The 19,714-nt window shown below is 49.6% G+C and overlaps 1 protein-coding gene across 1 annotated transcript in view; it reads right to left on the bottom strand.

Moving 5' to 3' along the window:
• FYCO1 (FYVE and coiled-coil domain containing 1) overlaps positions 1–19,714 on the bottom strand; it is an 85,668-nt gene that overhangs the window by 38,263 nt on the left and 27,691 nt on the right. Inside the window, exons 7-13 of the mRNA XM_006868817.1 lie at positions 16,050–18,440; positions 14,837–14,929; positions 14,047–14,165; positions 12,973–13,140; positions 10,373–10,522; positions 9,712–9,921; positions 6,650–6,793 (exon numbers count right to left, since the gene is read on the bottom strand). Coding sequence (XP_006868879.1) covers positions 6,650–6,793; positions 9,712–9,921; positions 10,373–10,522; positions 12,973–13,140; positions 14,047–14,165; positions 14,837–14,929; positions 16,050–18,440 — 3,275 coding nt within the window. The remainder of the gene's footprint in view (positions 1–6,649; positions 6,794–9,711; positions 9,922–10,372; positions 10,523–12,972; positions 13,141–14,046; positions 14,166–14,836; positions 14,930–16,049; positions 18,441–19,714) is intronic.

Below are 19,714 nucleotides of genomic sequence, written 5' to 3'. Positions count from 1 at the left end.
CAGCTCCTTCACTGTGGCTTCCAAACTGCTGTCCAAATATAATAAAGTACATTTGTTTACGGCCTATAGTGTGGTGACAGGACGTGGCTTTGTCTTAAAGACCAGGCATATATATACATCTTCAGTAGATCCTGGCAATCTGCTCAAGAGGTATAAATAAGCCTTTTGGGTTCATGCACTGCAAAATCACTCACTGAAATGTTGTTATTAGGTTCCATTAAGTCGGTACCAACTTACAGTGACCCTATGTCCAATAGAACATTAACACTGCCCAGTCCTCTGCCAACCTTATAATCATTGCTACGTTCGAATCCATTGTTGCTGTTACTGTACCAATCCATCGCCTTTGGGGGGGGGGGAAGTCTTCCTCTTTTTCTCTGACTCTCCACTTTATCAAATATATTTTTCCAAGGATTGGTCCCTCCTGATAATATGTCTGAAGTATGAGAAACAAAGTCTGGCCATCCTGGTTTCCAAGGAGCATTCTGGCTGTACTTCTTCCAACACAGACTGGTTTGTTCTTTTGGCAGTCCACGGTATTCTTTTAATATTCTCCTCTAACACCAAAATTCACTGAAATTGGGAGAATCAACTGACCATCATTAAAGAGCATGTACACAGCGATGGGCTAGGAGTGGCTGAGCGGTGTGCTTTGGGGGCTTGGACAGACCAGGATTGCATCCCAGCTCAGCCACTAACCAGTTGGCAGAATGCTGAGTAGATGTAACCTCTGACCACCTGCTTTTCTTCTGGGGAAACATGATCATCAGAGTACCCACATCTCAGGGATGGTATGAAGATGACTTGAGATAATGCACTAAAAGCAGCTTGCATTTGTGGGTAGAAGGGCTTCCAAAAGCGGCAGTGGTTTTCATTATTTTTAAGAACCAGTGATACAGAATGGAGGCCTCAATCTCATTTCCTGTGGGATAGCAAGATGAGGGAGCCAGGGTTGGCTTCGTGCTTTCTGTGGCATGCCCACTGGTCCAGCTGAGCACAGGGAGGGCCTTGTAGGGCTCACACAATCCTACCTACTGTGTCAGAACACTCAAACCCAACGCATCGCCATCCTGTCAATTCCAACTCAAAGCAACCCTAGCTGACCGAGGAGAAGTGCTCCCTAGGGGTTCTGAGGCTGTACATGTTTATGGGTGAGGGCAGCCTCATTTTCTCACATGGAGTGGCTGATGGGTTTACACTGCTGAACTTGCAGTTAGTGGCCCAACTGATAACCCACTACACCAAACTGATCATCTAAACACCCCTCCAAGCATCTACGAGAGCTCATTTACTGTATTTGAGCCACAGGAGCCACCCGGAGCTGCCTCAAACAAAAAGATCTACCCTTCTCCTGCTGATAAGGTTGACATTTCACTTCCAATTGGCTTCTGAGATGAAGTCTATGACCCCGCCTGTGGATTCAGCACTTCTGCTGGAGGGCCACCAGCTGCTCGCTTTCCTGACGGTGTCCCAGGCCATGAGGCAGAGGTTCTGACTGGAGAAGGAAGTAGCTAGGAGTCAGGGAGCCAGGGCCCTGTGGCATCTCCACATGTGGTTGATGGCTGGAGTGTCCCATGAAGGGAAGTGATGTGGTGTGATGGGAGAGCAGGGCTTTGGAGTCAGTCAGATCAGGGTCAGTGGCAGCTGCTTCTGGATGCGTCTTTGAGCAGTTCCCCATTTCACCACCCATACAACTGGCTAATGGTGGCCCCTCCTGAGGAGCTTGTAAGGAATGGACAGTGTACCCAGAGAAGCAGAGGCCGGGACCACCAGGGTTCCCCTTACCAGGTGTCTACCTGGCTGAAGAAACTCCATGAGCCTCAGCCGTCTGTTGGGGCAGGCCTGTCCCAGGTCTGTTTTGCATGCTCTCTCTGCAGACTACCTAAGGCTTTGCTTTGGCTTTTCCACAGCTTAGGAAAGCCCCACCTGCTCAGCCACCACAAGAGCACAGCAGCCGACTGTTTCTTCCCCGCCTCTGTCTTCCTCTATCAGTCATCGGTCCCCACAGCACACTGGGATATAGGCATCATTTTCCCCAAGACCTTCACTGGGTATATACTTCATTACTGGCAGTCAACACTGCTACCACCACCATAGAAATTACAGAGAGCTTTTATGGTCTTGACTTCATTCAGTCCACACCAACAGCTCAAGAAGTACAACACTCTGTTTTAACATAGTCTCCATTCTACAGATGGTGAAACTGAGGTCTCATCCCTGGAGTTGCTCTTCCCCTCCCTATGACCTCTGCTCACACACACCTGTGCACAACAGCAAAGGCCTGGGGAAGACTAGTAGAGGGGCAGCCAGGCTGGCTGTAGGCCCTGCTGTGGCCTCAAGGTCCGAGAGGAAAAACATTCTCCTCCTCACCCTCCACGTTCCCAAGAGAGATAGAGAAGATGCCAGAGATGGCCCACATTAGATGAGCTGTGGTAAACACAGGGAGACATCAATTAGGGGCTCCTGGGGAGTGAAAAGCCCAGGGGGTCTCAGCGGGCATTCTGACTGAGGAGGTGGGTCCTCAAGAAAGGAGCTGCCTGTATGGGAGGGCTGGTGGCGGGGTCCAGGACCTAGGCCCAGGAGTGGTCAGGTGATCACTCCAGCCTTCTCCTCAAGGGGCTCTCAGGGCATGGCCCCTTCCAGGTACCTAGTCCTTCATGGTCCATGGTAAACTCACAGTCCTACTGTTCTGAAGGAGGGCTGGCTTTGCTGTGCACATTTTCACATGAGGCTACTAGTTCAGAGAGATCTGATACCTCCCTGAGGTCACCCAGTAGCTCTCAGGAGAGACACTACCCCCCAACTGTTGTCTATGTAGAGATTTCATGCAGTTGATTGAGGCTGGGTATGTGTCAACTCTGTGGGCCAACCCAAGCATACGGTGGCTTTCTAGCCTTAACCATTCTCACCATAGCCTGTGCTTGTGTTGTTTCTGAAACACAAGGTGTCAATCTCCTGGCTGGTAACAAATCAACCGCAGGTCCCAAAAAGCTCTGTCCACGAAACCCTAGTTCTGATGCAATTACTGGGAAAGGATGCTCTGGGGGGCTCATGAACAGACGGTGTGCTGAAGGTTACTTAATACCACCCAGCTGTCTGGGGTGTTTTTTTCCCATGAGAAGACTATTGGGGTATCAGACATAAATATGGGGCATGTAGCAGCAGAAGGGGGCTTCAAAAAGTTTGTGAAAGATGGTATTAAAGGTAATGGTGTTTTTCCACAAACTTTTTGAAGCCCCTCAGAGATATATGTGGCTGAGGTGCCTGGCATCATGGCTCAGGGTTAAATCATTGTGAAAGCCAAGCCCCTCTGAGAAAGGTTTCCCAGGTGTCAGGTGTTGCATTCAGTGTGTTGGCTCATGTCATTCTCCTTTAATCTCCTAACAACAGTGGGGGGTGGGGGGTGGCTGCTGTTCCCATCTCTTCTGGATAGGTGAGGGAACTGAGTTCAGGGGGGGCTGCACTGTCCTGAGCCATGAACCTCACAGGTTAAAGAGGCCGGATTCTGGTTTAGGAGGGCAAGCTTGTCACCTCCACATGGGCTGCTCACTAGGTAACCAGAGGGGAGGACAGGCCCTGCGGAGACTGAGCAGAGGCCAAGGCAGCCAAAGCCCAGTGCCTCTCCCAGCCCCTGGCCTGCCACTCGACCCCATTTAGCAGCTGGCAAGTTTGGTTTCCTTCTCTGCCTGCCACCTCAGTTCTGAGAAATGATGGTCCATGGAAATGGCTGGGGGTGGGCCTGGGTGACAGAGAACGGGGGTGTATGGGTGTATCTGAAGGACTCTGATGACAGAGATGACAGGCTGTGAGCCACTGACATCCATGGCATCCTGTTGGGTCTCCCTGTGATGCTGGACTTTGGGGTCTCTTCTTGTCCCATCACTTCCTGGAAGGGCAAGGCCAGCAATTTCCTTAGCCCTGAGAATGCACATGTGTGAGCAGAGTGGATGTGGGGCAGAGCTCGGTGGCTAGGTTTCTGAAAGTCGCACGGCACAATGAAGAACTAGGAAAGATAGCTGACCTCTTCAAAATCGCAAGCCTGTGGACTGGAGGGAACAGGGCTGAGTTCAAAGCCAAGTGTGACAAACACACATGACCTTGAGCAAGTCAACTGGCCTCCCAGACTTCAGCTTCTTTTCCTGTACACAGGGATGTTGTTAAGTGCTGTCAACTTGGTTCTGACTCACAGCAACTCCCTACAGAATTTCCAAAGAGCAGCTGGTGGGTTTGAACTGCCAACCTTGCAGTTAGCAGTCCAATGTGCATCCTACAGCGCCACCCCAGGACTCCTCCTTGAAGGACTGTAAGGGGTCTGAGCAAGGCCAAGTATCAAAGTAACTGGTACAAAGAAGGTACTCGGCAAGAGTCTCTTTCAGCAACACAACTTGCAAGCCGTCTTGTTGGATTTGGACTCAAAAGTTGTTTAATCCCTCCTGGATCAGGTCTGCCTTGGATTTGCTTATTTTTCTCCCAAGTTTCCCATCAGGGCTGCTCTTACAAATCCAGAGCTCTATATCTCCCACAGCTTCTAAGATGCCTGGCTTTTGAATTAGGTCTTAAACTCAGGAAGGAAAAAGCACACTAAGGAAACCTACCAGGAGTGCTTGGGTTTCTCTCTAGTTTAGGCACAAAGCTGTCTGGCGATGAAGACCTAACTGCCTTGGAGGTTTACTCCTCATACAAACAGGTGAAGCTCAGGGGGCTGTGGGTTAGAATTGTGGGCCTGCATAGTGGCAGTTTCCTTTCCCTGCAATGGTTCCTGATTTCCCATGGCTGGAAACACATTTTGTGTCAGCAGTTAGAATGCCTTCTGTTTTTGTTCCTGCTGGGAAAGGGGAAGGGGAAGGTGAGGGCTGAGGGACCTTCAGGGAACTTCAGGGCGGTCGCTTTCTTGTGCCAGCTTCAGGAGGAGGCCAGGAGGCAGCGAGAGACCACTGAGTCACAAGCTGTCCTCTCAAGCCTGAGAGTCCTGGTACTGCTCAGCTGACCACTACATGCCTGGGAGTTGAGTGAGTGAGGACTTGTCAGGTGGTGAAGGCAGGGTGAACACACGGCTAATGGAGTGGAACCTGCTTCAGGCCCACTGGGCCATGGGGGCTGGGGACAATGCTGCAGGCCCGCAGAGTCAGGGAGGAGGTTCAGAAGCAACAGTGTCAGGGCTGTCTTGGGCTGGGTGACCAACTTGGCTTTATCCAGAAGGCTACAACATGGTGAGTTTAGTCACGTTCTAGTCAGAGAACTGAGGGATGTGGAGAGAGACACTTGGGTCTAAAGCCTGAATCCAAGACAGCAAGAGAACCTAGGGGGAAAGTGGGTGCAACAGTGTCTGGGACCTGACAGTCATAGCAACCCTTCCTTGAGCTTCCACACAGCCAAAGCTTTGCTGCTGAAGCTGCACTGAGAATCACCAGCAAGGCTGCCATGGAGGAAACGTGACCTTTTCCTATGGGGCCCATGGCATCAGCTCTTTACATTTTGATATGGCAGCATTTTGTGCACTTTCTTTTATTTGTTAAATGACACTTATAAAATTCTAATAAAAAGCTTGTTGAAAATAAATACATACACTGGGGAAATGAGAAAGCCAGGGAAGCATAACTGCTACCGGATGCCCAGTGCCCGACGCTGTCGACTCGCATGGCAGTCAGGAGGTCAGGACTCAGGTGCACGGGACTGAGCTGCGGCATGGGGCAGATGGCTGAGAGCCAAGTCCCTTGGGTTTGACAGAGTACAGAGTAACAGCATTACATACATATACATATATATGTTGTTAAGTGCTGTTGACTTGGTTACGACCCATAGCCACCCTGTATAGGGTTTCTGAGGAGCGCTGGTGAGTGCAAACCACTGACCTTGTGGTTCAAACCTACTTTACATCCAATGCATTAACCCACAGAGCCATGCCAGGACTCACTCACTCACACATTGTCTCTCTCTCTCTCTCTCTATATATATATATATATAAGTATATATATATAGATATTCACACACATATTTGTGTATATAATTGTTGTTGTTAAGTGCCACCGAGTTGGTTACAACCCATAGTGACCCTTTATAGGTTTTCTGAGGAGCGGCTAATGAGTTTGAACTACCGACCTTGTGGCTTTGCAGGCCAGCACATTAACCCACAGTGCTACACAGGACTACGTGTATATAATATACATGTATCTATTGCTTTTAGAACAATGGGGCTCTGGGGAGGGCTTATCTGGAATTAAAGTGACTTTTAGACAACACAGCTAGAACTAAATCCTGGCCTCATTACCATTCCTGTTTGGCAGCTCCCAAAGATGAATGTTAATTTTAAAGAGCAGCAGGTTGCTCTGGGCATGGCCAAGGGCAGCACAGCATCGGTTGCCCGAGCCCTGGAAGACAGGCCTTCCTGGGAATGCTGTGCTTAGGAAGACTACTGATGAGTCCCAGGAACTTACAGACAAGGCTCAGCACTGACCATACACAGGAGGCTCCCAAGCCCTGGAGCTCTTCCTAGGGCCATCCAGGTCCGAGGACTGGCTTGAGGTACCTTTCCTTAAGCAGTGACTGCTAAGTCTGAGACCACAATCTCACTATCCTGGTCTTTTGATAAAGGAAGTACAAGGGTGAGGCACTTAACAAGCACTCAGGAGGTGGAGGGATGGTTACTCACTGTTCGGCCACAATTGGGTCAAGAGAATTGGATTCTGTGGGTGTTTCAGGCAAGGAGGCGCCGTCCTCCTGGATCTGGCACAATTCCTCATCTGTGATGATGTCAAACATGGCGTCATCTGGTGGCCTGCAGCCTGAGTTTGCATGTGGGCCACACAGGGGATTAGGAGAGAAGAGACACACACTGTTATGCACGGGCTGGGAAGTGGCCGGGGGAAAGCAAGGGCACACAGCTATGCAGGGCAAGCCACCAGGACACAGGCTTATGCTCATTCCACTGACAGCTATTCTGTCCAGAAGTGACAGCAATGGTTGGGATAGTTCAGTAAAGCACAAGAGGAGACAGCAGATGAAACCAAATGAACAACGAGGGATTTCTCAACTTCTTACACATTCTCTGAAGGTTCTTTACTAAGAAGGAAAGAACCTACCAAAAAAGAAAACACAGTGGGTGCCCTGACTCCTTGTTCTGTCAGACACTCACAGTACTTCTTCATGCCTCTGTGAAAGTAGAGGTCTGTCAGACCTGCATTTCAGCCCAGATCACTGGTGGGTGTGAAAGAGCCTTCTTCTGCTCAAGGACTACTATCAATGCTCTGACCAGGGGACTTGCACCCAACTCTGCAGGCCACTCAGGAGGAGAACTAGGTACGTAGGTACTCCTGTGCAGTAGCCACCCACAAGCACCTTCTTCCATCTGTCATGGAAAACATGATGGCAGGTCTGAGGCAAACCAAACAAATGAAAGAAATGAGAAGGCAGGAAACGTCGGAAATCAAAACAAGTGACTTTGGCATGGTGCCACCCTCTGTCACTGCTGGAACAGCCATCCACGAGTGAGTCAGGGGCAAGGGTTCCTGGGCTGCTTAGTAAGAACAGCTCATGCTTGTAACAGTTACAAGCTGGCCCTGCTACATGCATACTGGGATAGGTCATGTTTTAGAAGGAATGCTTGTCTCCTTGATGTCTATATAATGCAGGGTCACGGGGTCGAACTCAGCCAGACTCCAGAGAACTTGCCTTCTGAGGCTGGCAGAGGGAAGAAAAAAGGAAAAGGAAGGAAGGGGAAGTGGGTTACAGGGATTTAAAATGCTCTCCACTGAGAAAAATCAAAGATGATGCAAATAAATGGAGAGACATACCATACTCATGGATTAAATGGCTTGGTACTGTTAAGTGGTGAATTCTCTCCAAACTTATCTAGAGATTCAATGCAATCACAATAAAAATCTGACCAAAATTTTTGTAGAAATTGACATGGTAGTGGTGGTTGTGTGCCCTGAAGTCATTTCCGATTCATAGTGACCCTGTATACAGTTTCTAAGGCTGTAAATCTTTATGGAGCAGAAAGTCTCAACTTTCTCTCATGGAGTATCTGGTTGGATTGAACTGCTCACCTTATGGTTAGCAGTCCAACTCCTAACTCATTACGCCAGCAGGGCTTCTTAGAAATTGACATGGTGGTGGTGGTGGTGTGCTGTTGATTCCTCCTCATAGTGACCCTGTATAGGGTTTATAAGGCTGAAAATCTTTAAGGAACAGAAAGCCTCATCTTCCTCCCAAGGAGTGGCTGGGAGATTTGGACTGCTGACCTTGAAGTTAGCAGCCTAACTCATAACCCACTATACCAGCAGGGCTCCGTAGACATTGACATACAGATTCTAAAATTTATATGGAAAGAGAAGAACCTAAAATACCCAAACTTTAAAAAAGAACAAAATTGGAGGCCTCACACCACCTGATTCAAAAATACTCTATCAAACCATGGCAATCACGAGTGTGGTGTTGGCAAAAGAGTAGGCACCTGGATATACAGGATGGAACAAAGTCCAGACATGAATGCACACATATAGTGTAAACTAATTTTTGATAAAAGTAAGTCATTGAGAAAAAATGCTTTTCAACCAATGGTGTTAGAATTAGACAATCATATGTCAAAAAAGGAATCTCTACTTATAACTTGTATCAAATACAAAAATGAACTCAAAATGTTCAAACACTTTAATATATAACCTAAAACTATAAAATTTCTAGGAGAAAATCTTAAGTCTTTGGGGTGAGCAAAGATAGATATAAGACCAAAAGAAAACAAAATATTGATCCATAGAGAAAAATAATGGTTAAGTTGGACTTCATCAAAATGATAAGCTTCTTTGGTTCATATAAAACATGTGCAAAACACCTATATGATAAAGAACTTGCATGCAGAATATATAAATAAATCTCAAAACTCAATAAGAAAAGGCAAATTTTAAAAATGGGCAAAAGATTTGAAGATACAGGTTGGCAAGCACACAATCCTGTGCCAAGAACAGCCTTCTCCCCAAGCAGTCTTTGTACCTGCTAAAAACAATTGGGTCTCTCAACTTTCTTCATGGTCCAGTTTAGCAAACCAGGAACTAACAGTGTTTCTAAAAGCTGGCTGGCTTGGGTCAGACAGAAGTCAAGGAGGAGTCTTCAGGGACCAATTTATGGAGGCAGAGATGAGACCCACTTCTACCCTTGCCATCTCAGCTCTGGCCCCCTGGACGTCTCTACAAATGAGTGAGCAGCCTGGACGGATCGGCCAGGCTGTGCTCAGAGCAGAAACAGCATGAACCAAATCCTGCTTCCTTTTACTGGGCCAAGTGGGAGGGCACACATAAGAGTAAGAGAGAACACCCTCCTTGGCCAGTTAGGAGAGCGTGTGAGCTGCAGGGAGAGAGTCACCAGCCACCATTCTTGGCTCTTGGTTCCTTTGGTGGAGAGGATTAGATACCAGAGCTGAGACTCAGGTAGAAGTATCTTCCAAAGTGGGGGGGTATGTTCCAGTGGCAGTACATGAGTTAAAAGGTACATTGACCTCACATTTAATAACATTGAAGCAGACTAGGAGAAAGTGACGCCTTTTCCAATTCTTTTTCAACCCTAACTTTATCAAAAAGAAAGTCTCAAGTTGGTGGTGACAGATAATTAGCCCCTCTTTAGTGCCTAAGTTTGGAAAACATTGAATTAAACTGATTAGCTACAAGGAGACGGGGAGATTGCCCCCAGAGTACACTACTGTAATGGGCAGGTGTCTGACCTTGGACTGTGGTGGCCTGGTGCCCAGCCTGGGCTGGTGCCAATGTGGAGCCGGGCTCTCCCTGGCTGTTGCCTGAGCTGGTGCTGTCAGGAGAGCCGGTGCCCTCACTGAGCTTCCGGAAGCAGGCACGGCAGCAGCGCTCCTTTCTGCCTTGTTTGGTCAGAGCATAGTTGTTGCAGCAGTAGTAGCAGAAGATGCGGCCACATATCCTGGGAATCAAACAAACACGGGGCATGAGGATGAAGCACTGTGGGTCTTGAGTGCTGTTACCAGAAGAGAGGTCTGTATTGGGCGCTGAACATCACAGAGCTCTCATCAGACCTAGCTTAGTCCCACTGTAGAGGGTGGCCTTTAGGCTCATTTAACAAGATTCCAATAAAGCCATTTTGGTAAAATTAGTAGTAAAATGTTCTGCTTCCTAAGGTTGTTGGCAAAAGGAAGAGGAAGTGTGACGTGCTACACAGTTCTTGCGGGTCCCCTCTGCCCCACTCGCGCTCTTTGTTAAACTCGCTCTAGTATACCCTCCTTTCAGAGCCCTTTGTGTCCTGCCAGGACCCTGACCAGTGTGGCCTTCTTATCAACTCCCAGAAAGTTGGCCAGAGTACCAACTGCTGACAGTTTCCAGAGCCTGTAGGGAATTCGGCAACCCCGAGAGCTCACCTGCAGTGATGCCGCCGAACCATCCAACTGAACTCTCGTTTGCAGTCGAGACAGTGGGTGGCTTCACTGTCTCCGAGCCACCTCTCCTCTGCACTCAGTTTCTGTTGAAATTCTAAGGCATCTGACTTCTGCCAGAGAGCATCCTTGTCCCTGGGCCAAACCACATTAGAAAGAAAGAAAAAAAATCCATGAAAACAATGGAACTATCCTTGATTCGTTTCCAAAGACGGATTTTAACATTCCCAACTCTTGGAAAACTCTTTTTTACCTTGGAAACACCTCCTACCTAGATTCCCTGTCTTCCCCCTCCACCCTCCCAACACACCCAGACTTGCAGTGTGCTCTCAACCTGAAAGCTCTTAGCTCATATGTGCTTTGATGAGTCTCTGCGGGGCCCAGTGAATACACAGGAGAAGCGCTGGATGTACCTAAAAGATTCTGTCAATTGCTGAGAGCTTCTACCAACGACAAGGATCACTAAAGGACAGTGCACATCTACCACTACGTTCACGTGGTTACAGGTCATCATGAAGTCTGTGCTGTAAGCCCGAGGACCACACCTGTGTCCCCTGGCCAGATCTTAAATGTGCTTGGGGTCCTTTATATTTTAAGGGTTTGTTCAAGTCAAAACAAATCATTGAAGAAGATGAGAAATCTGCCCTGATGTCAATCCTAGATGAAAGTAGTGTGAGGCTTTTCAGAAAGGTCTGGTAGGGTCTGAGTATGCCTGATGTACGAGGGGTGGTGCGTACAGACACTTCCTAGGGTTGCCAACCATCACCCGTGAGGCTTGTGGCTTCTGATGGAGAAAGGCTGAGTCCTTTCCCAGATGGAACTCTAGTTAGTCTGCCTGCCCTGAGGGTAGACGTGGTTTCTGAAGTACATCCACCACTGATGATGTAGCACCAGAGCCCCTTCGGTCCCAAGCAGAACAAAGTCATCTCTGGCCAACGACTAAAGCAACCACAGATCCGGCCCCTAAATAAAAAGAGGACATGGCTGCATTGGCCTTTTTAGGAACAGTTAGGGCTGTCAGGGAGCAGGAAGACTTACTCTCTGGACCAGCCTCATTCTCCCAGCCAGCTGATCCACAGCTCTGTCTCAGAAGGTCAGAGCTCCACATCCTGAGGATATGGGAATGCTCATAGCACTAGGGTTTTTCCCACACACCACAGAAGAGGGCTGAGCTCGGTGGTCACAGTGTCCTAAGTTCCAAGCTTGAGAAGTGATGACATGTAATCAGAGTTTCTAAACTTCCAGATTAGTTGGCATTTTCATGTCATCTCGGTGTGGCTCTGTAGGATAAGCGCTCAACCCTAAGGTCAGCTTGAACCACAAGGCTGGTGGTTCAAACTCAGCAGCCACTCCCAGAAAACCCTGTACAGGGTTGCTATGAGTCAGAACTGACTCAACGGCACTTAACAACAACAATGAATTAGTAAGGAGTCCTGACAACACAATGGTTAAACACTTGTTAAACTCCTGACTGTTAATCAGAAAGTCGATAGTTTAAACACACTCAGTGGCTCATGGGAGAAAAAAAACCTGGGGATGCGCTCCTATAAAGAGTACAGTCTAGGAGAGCCTCTATGGGCAGGTCTACTTTGTTATAAAGGGTAGCTATGAGTTGCAATTGGATCAATGGCACACAACAACACAAAGACTTGGGAGATCTCAGCACTACTTACCCATGGCTGCTAACACCCTAAAATGGGGGGTCAGCTAGGTGCCATGTGCCTCCCAAAGGAAAGCACTCATTAATTCTACAGTGTGTTCTTATCAAAATCTGCAAACGAAGTCTGAGCAAGCCTTTCGGGAAGTCGTGGATCTCAACCCTGGCTCGCAGATGCCTAGACCCCATCCTAGAAATTCTGATTTATTTTTAAAAAAGCTCCTCAAGATACTCTAATGTGCAGCCAGAGTTGAGAATCCGAATTTTAGCAATTTATAGGGAATACAAGGGATGGAAGACCATGTTAAATAACACTGTGGGAATGCAATCAGCAAAAATTTTAAAACATATGTATATATATATTTAATGACTTTCCAATATTTAAACTCCAGAATTCACATAGGAAAATCCGGATTTCCTTCTGTTTTGTGGGCCCAGTGCCTGGGTGGCATCAATTGGCAGGGGCAGGCTGTGATCATGTCCCCCAGTTCTCACTGTCCCTGTGGGACATCAACTGTCTGGTCCCTGTAGGCACTAGGGCTTGAGGGAAGGAGAAAGGGCTCATGAAGAGGGCGGGGAAGAGAATGGGGAAATTCCTCAAGATATTAGCTAACATTTACTGTCACTCTTATGTCTAAGCACAGAGACATTTTAGAAATAAGTACCTATCACATGAAAACACACACCCAGAGGAGCCCAAGGAATACACAGGGACTACCCTCCTGAGGCTGTGAATGACCTGCGTGGACCCTGAATGTGTGTGTGGGCCCTTAACAATGAACTGAGTGAGTGTAGAAAAGGGGGAGGGCATTGGGGGAGTGGGGAGGCTCACTTCCCTTGCAGCATCTTTTCAAGAGCAGTTGTGTTTTTTAAAGAAAAAACAAATGTGGCGGGAAGCCTGCAGCTACCCCTTTGGCCTAATACTCACCTGAGCAGCTCTATCAGCCGTTCTTCGAGGTACTTCTTGGTGTTGTTCAGGTCATCCAGGTCAGCAAGCATCTTCTGGTCGCTCTTCTCGCGGTTTGTCTCCTCCTCACAGAGTCTGTTGTAACACTCTTGGAATTTTGTGGTGGCGATTTCGAGATCCTTCTGGGTCCTGGTGGAAAGTGCTAACTTTTCTTGGTTGTTCCCCACTCTCAGCTCCTCCCAGTTCTCCAACAGGGTGTCCCACTGCCCTTCCCAGTGGGAACTACCTCCCCCACTCTCCCAGCTCACCACGTATAATGGGAACTCTGTGAATTCAGGTTGATGCCAGGTTACTAGGAGCACTGTCTGTCCTACTATACCACCACCTACGTGCGCTATGACTCTGGGAAAGCGACTTAATTCCTCTGAGCGTCATCTGATACATCTATAAAAGGAACTCAGAATACCTTCCTCAAAGCTACTGAGAGGATTAAATGGGCAAACATATAGGCAATATATTAAAGTTGTACCTGGCATATGCCAAGCATTATTTAAACGTTGGCTGTTATTATTACCAAAGAATCCTGGTGGCACAGTGATTAAAGCGCTTGGCTGCTAACCAAAAGGTCAATGGTTTGAACCTTGAAGCTGCTGTGCAGGAGAAAGCTGTGGCAGTCTGCTTCCAGAAAGAGTACAGCCTTGGAAACCCTATGGGGCAGTTCCACCCTGTCCCGGAGGCTTGCTATGTGTTGGAGTTGATGTGATAGCAGTGAGTTTGGTTTGCTGGGTTAGTATTATATTGTTATATCCCAATTTTTATTTTTCAGTTTTCTAAAGCATGACATTTGTCACTGAGCTGTAACATGCCCTCCCAGAGATAAGCACGCATCCCTTAGGGTAACGAGAGCTGCTGGAGGAAATGTGCCTGGCAGGCTGCCAGACTCTCCGTGGCATGCTTTCTTTGTTGTGGTTTTTCTTGCAAGAAGACTTCTGTACCCCGATCCCCATATGACTAACTTTCTAAATGACTGTGCACCAAATGCCCCCTTCCCTCAAGGCCGCATCAGCGGCAGTATGGGTGGATGGCATAACCAACCTTTCCAGGTTTGTGCGCAGGGCGACCCCCTCCTCATCCTTCTGCAGCAGGACTGCCTGGCACTCTGAGAGACGGGTCCTGGTGCTTCTCAGCTTCTCTCCCATGTCTGCTTGGGCGGCCTGGCACAGGGCACCAGAGGAGACACTTAGCTTGGAGAAGGCCTTGCGAAATGCCACAAAGTGACTTGTGTACTATCAGACGGGGCCACTTCTAAATGAAAGGGCTTTTTTTCTCAAAGTTCAAGAGGCCCAGAATATCCACAATATATTTGTGGGGGCGTGAAACACTCTTATTAGTGATTATAACCCTAAATCATCGATTGCAACTGGTTGTTTGGAGAGGGCAGCAAGTCTCAGACTGTTCAGGTGAAGGTGGGGGTGGGGAAGGGAGACAGAAGCAGCATTCACTGGCAAGAGTCAATGCTCTGTAACACTGCGCTCTCCTGCTCTGCTCAGCTTAGAATCAGTGACAGAGAACACGTAAAAGGATGGGGACAAGCAATATCCTTTACACAAGAAACAAGGGCTAGGGGAAAAACACACTGGGCAGAGCCAGCCAGGCAGCCAGGGAGTGGAAGGGGTCATCATCCAAATTCTGGGTGCATACAGAGCTGCTCAGATTACTGCTCCGGCTGGGGAGCAGGAAGTCTGGCAGGAAAGCCTTTTAAATGGTCCAGTACAAACCAAACGAGACATCCCCTCCCTGGCAGGTCCACTCACAGGCAGTGGAAGTGACTCGGCTGGCCAGGTGGCTCTCGGAAGAGTGCTCTCCTGGGCAGTACTCGGCCTACCTTCAGCTTCCCCACAGCCTCCTCAGAGGCCTGCAGCTTCTGGTCTCGCTCCTCCAGCTGGCCCCTGAGGCTTTTGCACTCTTCACTGGCAGCCTGGGAGGGCAAGAAAGGGATCATGAAAGTGGGATCCTTGCTCTGAGATTCCCACAGCCCCACCCTGCAAATGGGTACAAATATCAAGTGTTCTTTTATCTCCCCCCTTCAAACTGCTCTGTGCTCCTCCATAAATTATAGGCTTTATTGGTGATAAAAATCCTTCCAAACTTACTAAGAAGAAAGATAGCCTGTTCCCCAGACTTAGAACTTAATTTCTGCAGTGAAGCACATGGAGTGGCACAGGGTGGGTGGCCCATTTGTGGAAGCAAAGGAGAGTGCACTAAGAGAAAGGGTCAGGAGTGGTCTGCTGGGGTTTGAGACTGCACAGACCCAATGCCAGCAGACACATGACAAGCAAAGGAGGTCCAGGCCCCATGGCCATCTTGACTCTTCTTGGTTCTTAGCCTTTGGGGTGCTTTCTTTGTTCAGTATCAAAACTATGTGGCCACTGCTGATCTCATGAGTGCTTCCCATTCCAAGGGCCTTGTGAACATGAATGGAGTCAGTTCCCCACAACTGTGTCTGCTACCAGGATGCATGGTGGAGAGGTTGGTGATTCACTGGCTATGACCCCAGATGCAGGACTCTGGGTAATCCTGAACTGCTGGTACTCTGCAGTGGGTTCTACAGGCTGGGGCAGGGGTCTCTAAGTCTCCTGTCCAAAGGGGTAAGACAAGGACACAAATGAGCATAAAGGAAAACCTGGGTGAGGCATGTCTTCCTTACTCACTGGCTGCTGCCCCATGGGAATGGGGACCCAGGGATTTTAGATCTCCTGAGTCTTCATTAGAAGCCCCCAAAAGGAATTTATTTGTACAGCATCTGCTTTTGAAATGGTGGCTACTAAAAAGAAATTTGCGTGAATCAAACTTGTTTGTAATGAGTTTAGATTTCTGAGCTAAGACATCAGTTTCTAGCATCTGCTCTTGACATTATTCCTACAGGGAGAGCTGCTACTTCAAGTATGGCAGCAGGACAGGGCCAAGATGTGTTTGCCTGGGCCCACCCAGGACATTCTTGGGACCTGCCTCATGGCCCAAAGGTGTATTTTCTCAAGAGGCCTCCAGGCCTGGCCCCAGGAAAGTGTGTGGAGCCTGGATGGTTGAGCGAGGTTTACCTTCAGTCTGTTCTGGTAGTCCAGGATTTCTGTGCTCAGCTGGAACTTGAGGGTGTCCAGCTCTTGGTGTGTGGCCTCTTGGAGGCCCTGGGCCCGCTGCTCGGCCTGAGCCAGCTGGGCCTGCAGGTCAGTCAGTGAGCGGGCTGCCTCCTCAGCTGCCTTCAGCTTCTCCTGCAAGCTCTCTTTCTCCTGCTGCAGCCTGGCCACTTGTTGCTCCAGACCCTCTCGCTCCCTTGAGGTTGCCTCTTTGGTGTCCCGGAGCTCCTGGGTGGCACAGGCCAGGGCCCCCTCTACCTGCTCCTTCTCCGCGGTCAGTGTGCAGACTTGGATGCCGAGCTGGGCTGTGTCTGTGTTGGCCTGGTGCAGCTGCTCTTGTAGCTCGGCATGTGCCAGCTGGGCCTCCGTGGAGCCTTGCTTCACCTGGATCAGCTCTTCCTGCAAGGCCCGCAGCTCCTCCACCCTCTGCTGGGCCTCGCTGGTCCGCTCCTCCTGCAGGAGCCCTTCCCTCTCTGAGCACCGCAGAAGTTCTTGGACATGGGCCCGGTTGAGGGCTTCATTCTGTTCCTGCAGCTTCTGCACGAGAGCCTTGTGCTCCCTCAGAACTGTCTCAGCCACACCCAACTGGCTCTGCACCTTCTCCTGGTCACCCAAGGCTGCCTGAAGCTTGGCCTGGAGGTCCACCACCTCAGCCCTCAGGTGCTGAGCCTCCCCCTGATGAACCTCCAGCTGAACCTGAGACAGGGCCAGTTGGGACGCCAGCTCACTGGATGCATCGTCTTGGGTGGGGCTGAGCTCCTGCTGGCTTTTCTCGGCTGTGAAAGTCGGGATCAGCTGGGTCTGCTGGTGGCTCTGGCTCTGAAGATCCCTGAGCTCCCCGTCACGTGCCTCTGCCCGTAGACGGCACTGCTCCAACTCCTCCCGCAGTTGATGGCACTCCTCCTCCTTCCTCCGAAGGGCAGCATCCTTCTCGGCCACTCGGGCCTTCATGGTCTCCCTAGCCTTCCTCACTGCCAGGAGGCTAGCCTCCATGTGGTCGCCCATGAGCCGGATGCTGGCCTGCTCCGACTCCAGTGAGGTCAGCGAGCCCCGGATGGCCCCCTCTCGCTGCTGCAGGGCCTCATAGTCAGCCTGCAGGGCCTGCAGCTTGCCCTCTAGAAGCTGGTTGCGCTCAACAACATTCTGCAGCTCCTTCTCCAGCTCCGTGTTGGCCTGCTGGAGCTCTTCCTGCTTGTCCTTGGTATCACTGCTCTGCTCCTCCTCCGGCTTTTCACAGGCCTGTGGCAGCGGGGAAGACACGGGAGCCAGCGCCTCACTCCCTTCACCTGCTAGGGGCCACTCAGGGCCTGGCTGTCTAGCAAGCTGCTCCAGGGTCCCCACCTTCTGGCTGAGGTGGTCTTTGTCCCGAATGAGCTGCTGTTTCTGCTCCTCCAGGTGGCTCACATGCTGGCTCACCTGAGACAGCTGGGTCTCCAGGAGCTGTAGCTGCCTTGTCAGAGCCCGGGCCTCCTGCTCCAGCAGCTCCTTCTCCTCCCGCTGCTGCTGCCCCAGATGCCGCGCTTCTGCCAGTTCCTCCTCCAGGGAGCTCATGTGGGCCAGTGACTCCTGCAACTGGCACCGGAGCTGGGCTGCCTCCTGCCCCTTCCGGGCCAGCTCTTCCCGGAGTGGGACCATCTCCTCCAGCACATGCTCCAGGCCGGCCCGGGCCTCCTCCTTCAGCCGCAGCTCCTTGGTCAACTGCTCCAGCTGGGCACTCTGCTGCCTGTTGAGCTCCTGAAGCTTGGCGTTCTCACCATCTAGGGCTTCACGTGTCACCCCCAGCTCCTGACCCACCAAGACCAAGTCACTGGAGCTAGCTTCTTGCTGCTCCTTTATGCCCAGAGTCATAGCTACTTTTTCCTCAGGCCTACTCAGCCAGGCCGGGACACTGGCTAACTGCTGGTTCTGCCCACCGAGTGAGTCCCGTGTGGCCTGGAGCTCCTGCGTCAGAGGCTGCAGCACGGACTCCAGGTGCCGCAGGGCCGACTGGTAGTCCTCCTTCTCTGCTGCGCCCAGCTCCAGAGCCTGCAGGCACTTCTGGAGCTCCTTCACGGTGCTCTCGGTGGCCTGGGTGACCTCCCACTGCTTCTGGAGCTTGGTCACCAGGTTTGTGAGGCGGGCGTTCTCCTCAGCCGCAGCGCACCCCCGCTCCTTCTCCACACGCAGTTGCTCTCCATGCGCGCTGACAGCTGCCCTCAGCTCCTGGTTCTCTCGGTCCAGCTGCTGCATTTGCTCCTGCAGCTGCTTCTCCCGCACCTCCAACTGGTCCAGCTCCAGCCGCATCTCGTCAAATCCCTCCAGGGCTTCGTTGTTTAAGGGGCTGTTCAGGTCAAAGCTGGAGGCCATCTCCTGAGTCTGGGAGAAAAAACACACAAAACACGTGGTTTCAGATTAAATTCTACGACCAATTGAAAAAGCTGTAGAATTTAATGAAAGCAGAACCCAAAATATGGTCATTATATGACCCAAGGTTAGTCTAACAAGCTCGTATTCAAAGGACTCGAAAGTCTTTGCTCAAAGCGTCTGCCATAAGCAAGTGACCAGTACATCTCATAGACCCAGCGCCACATGTCTGCTCACAGTTGCATCAGCCATGCCAGCCTCCTTTAGCCTTATGAAGAGACTGGGTGTTGGCTCTAAGGTAAACTAAGTTATATGTAAAACTACTGTGTACCAAGGGCACTAGACCTACAACCCCTCTCAAGAGTAAACCACAAGAGGGTGAAATATATTAGTTGACTTTGTATTCTTAAGGCTTTTTTTTTCCCTCAAAATTTTATTGATTTTGTTGCTGTTGCACAGCAAAAAATACATCAATTCAACAGTTTAGTGACACTGATTACATTCTTCGAGTTATACAATGATGCTTACTCTTCTTTTCTGAGTTGTTCCTCTCTCAATTACAGAAACTTACTCATCACTGAGGTCCTATCTAACCTTTCGAGTTGCTTTTACCACTTGGATCCCATAGAGATACTTCTTAAAATAGCATAATGCTCGAGGCACTCCAGGCTTACTAGTTAAGCTAAACTATTACTCAGTTTAAAGATGATCTCTGGCCAATAGAATCAGGGGCTCTTCTACTCTCCATGACTCCAGAATGTCTAGAGTTCAGAAAAACTTGCATCTCTGTTTCACATTTTTGCCCTTTGGCCCAGGATGATTCTATGGAATCTCTGATCAAAATGCTCAGTAGTGGTAGCTGGGTACCATCCAGTTCTTTTGTTTTCATGGCAAAGGAGACAGTTGTTCATGGAGACGGTTAGCCACATGTTCTAGATCTTCCTATTCCTGACCTCCTACCTCTGCTGTTCCAGGTGAATAAAGACCATTTATGTCTTCATGATTTTTATACAGATCATTCTTAATTTTTATTATTTTACTATTCTGTCCCACAAAACTATATACAAGAACAAGCAAGATGGCAGATCAGGTGGAAGTGCAGTAAAGAGCTCCATCAGCAACAACACAGAATACAGGACCAAGCAGGCTTAGGGGATGGTCCCAGAACTCGGAACCAAGTATAAAGGAATATTTAGAAGGTTGGAAGGCTTACAACTGGGGGAATTTGTGGCAGAAGCAAGAAATGCAGTGCTTTCTAATTCAAGGCGCTCAGCTGCTCCAGAAGC

Source organism: Chrysochloris asiatica, unplaced genomic scaffold (assembly GCF_000296735.1).
Source record: "Chrysochloris asiatica unplaced genomic scaffold, ChrAsi1.0 scaffold00124, whole genome shotgun sequence".
Classification (NCBI taxonomy): domain Eukaryota; kingdom Metazoa; phylum Chordata; class Mammalia; order Afrosoricida; family Chrysochloridae; genus Chrysochloris; species Chrysochloris asiatica.
This window is presented reverse-complemented; position numbering and strand designations above follow the sequence as displayed.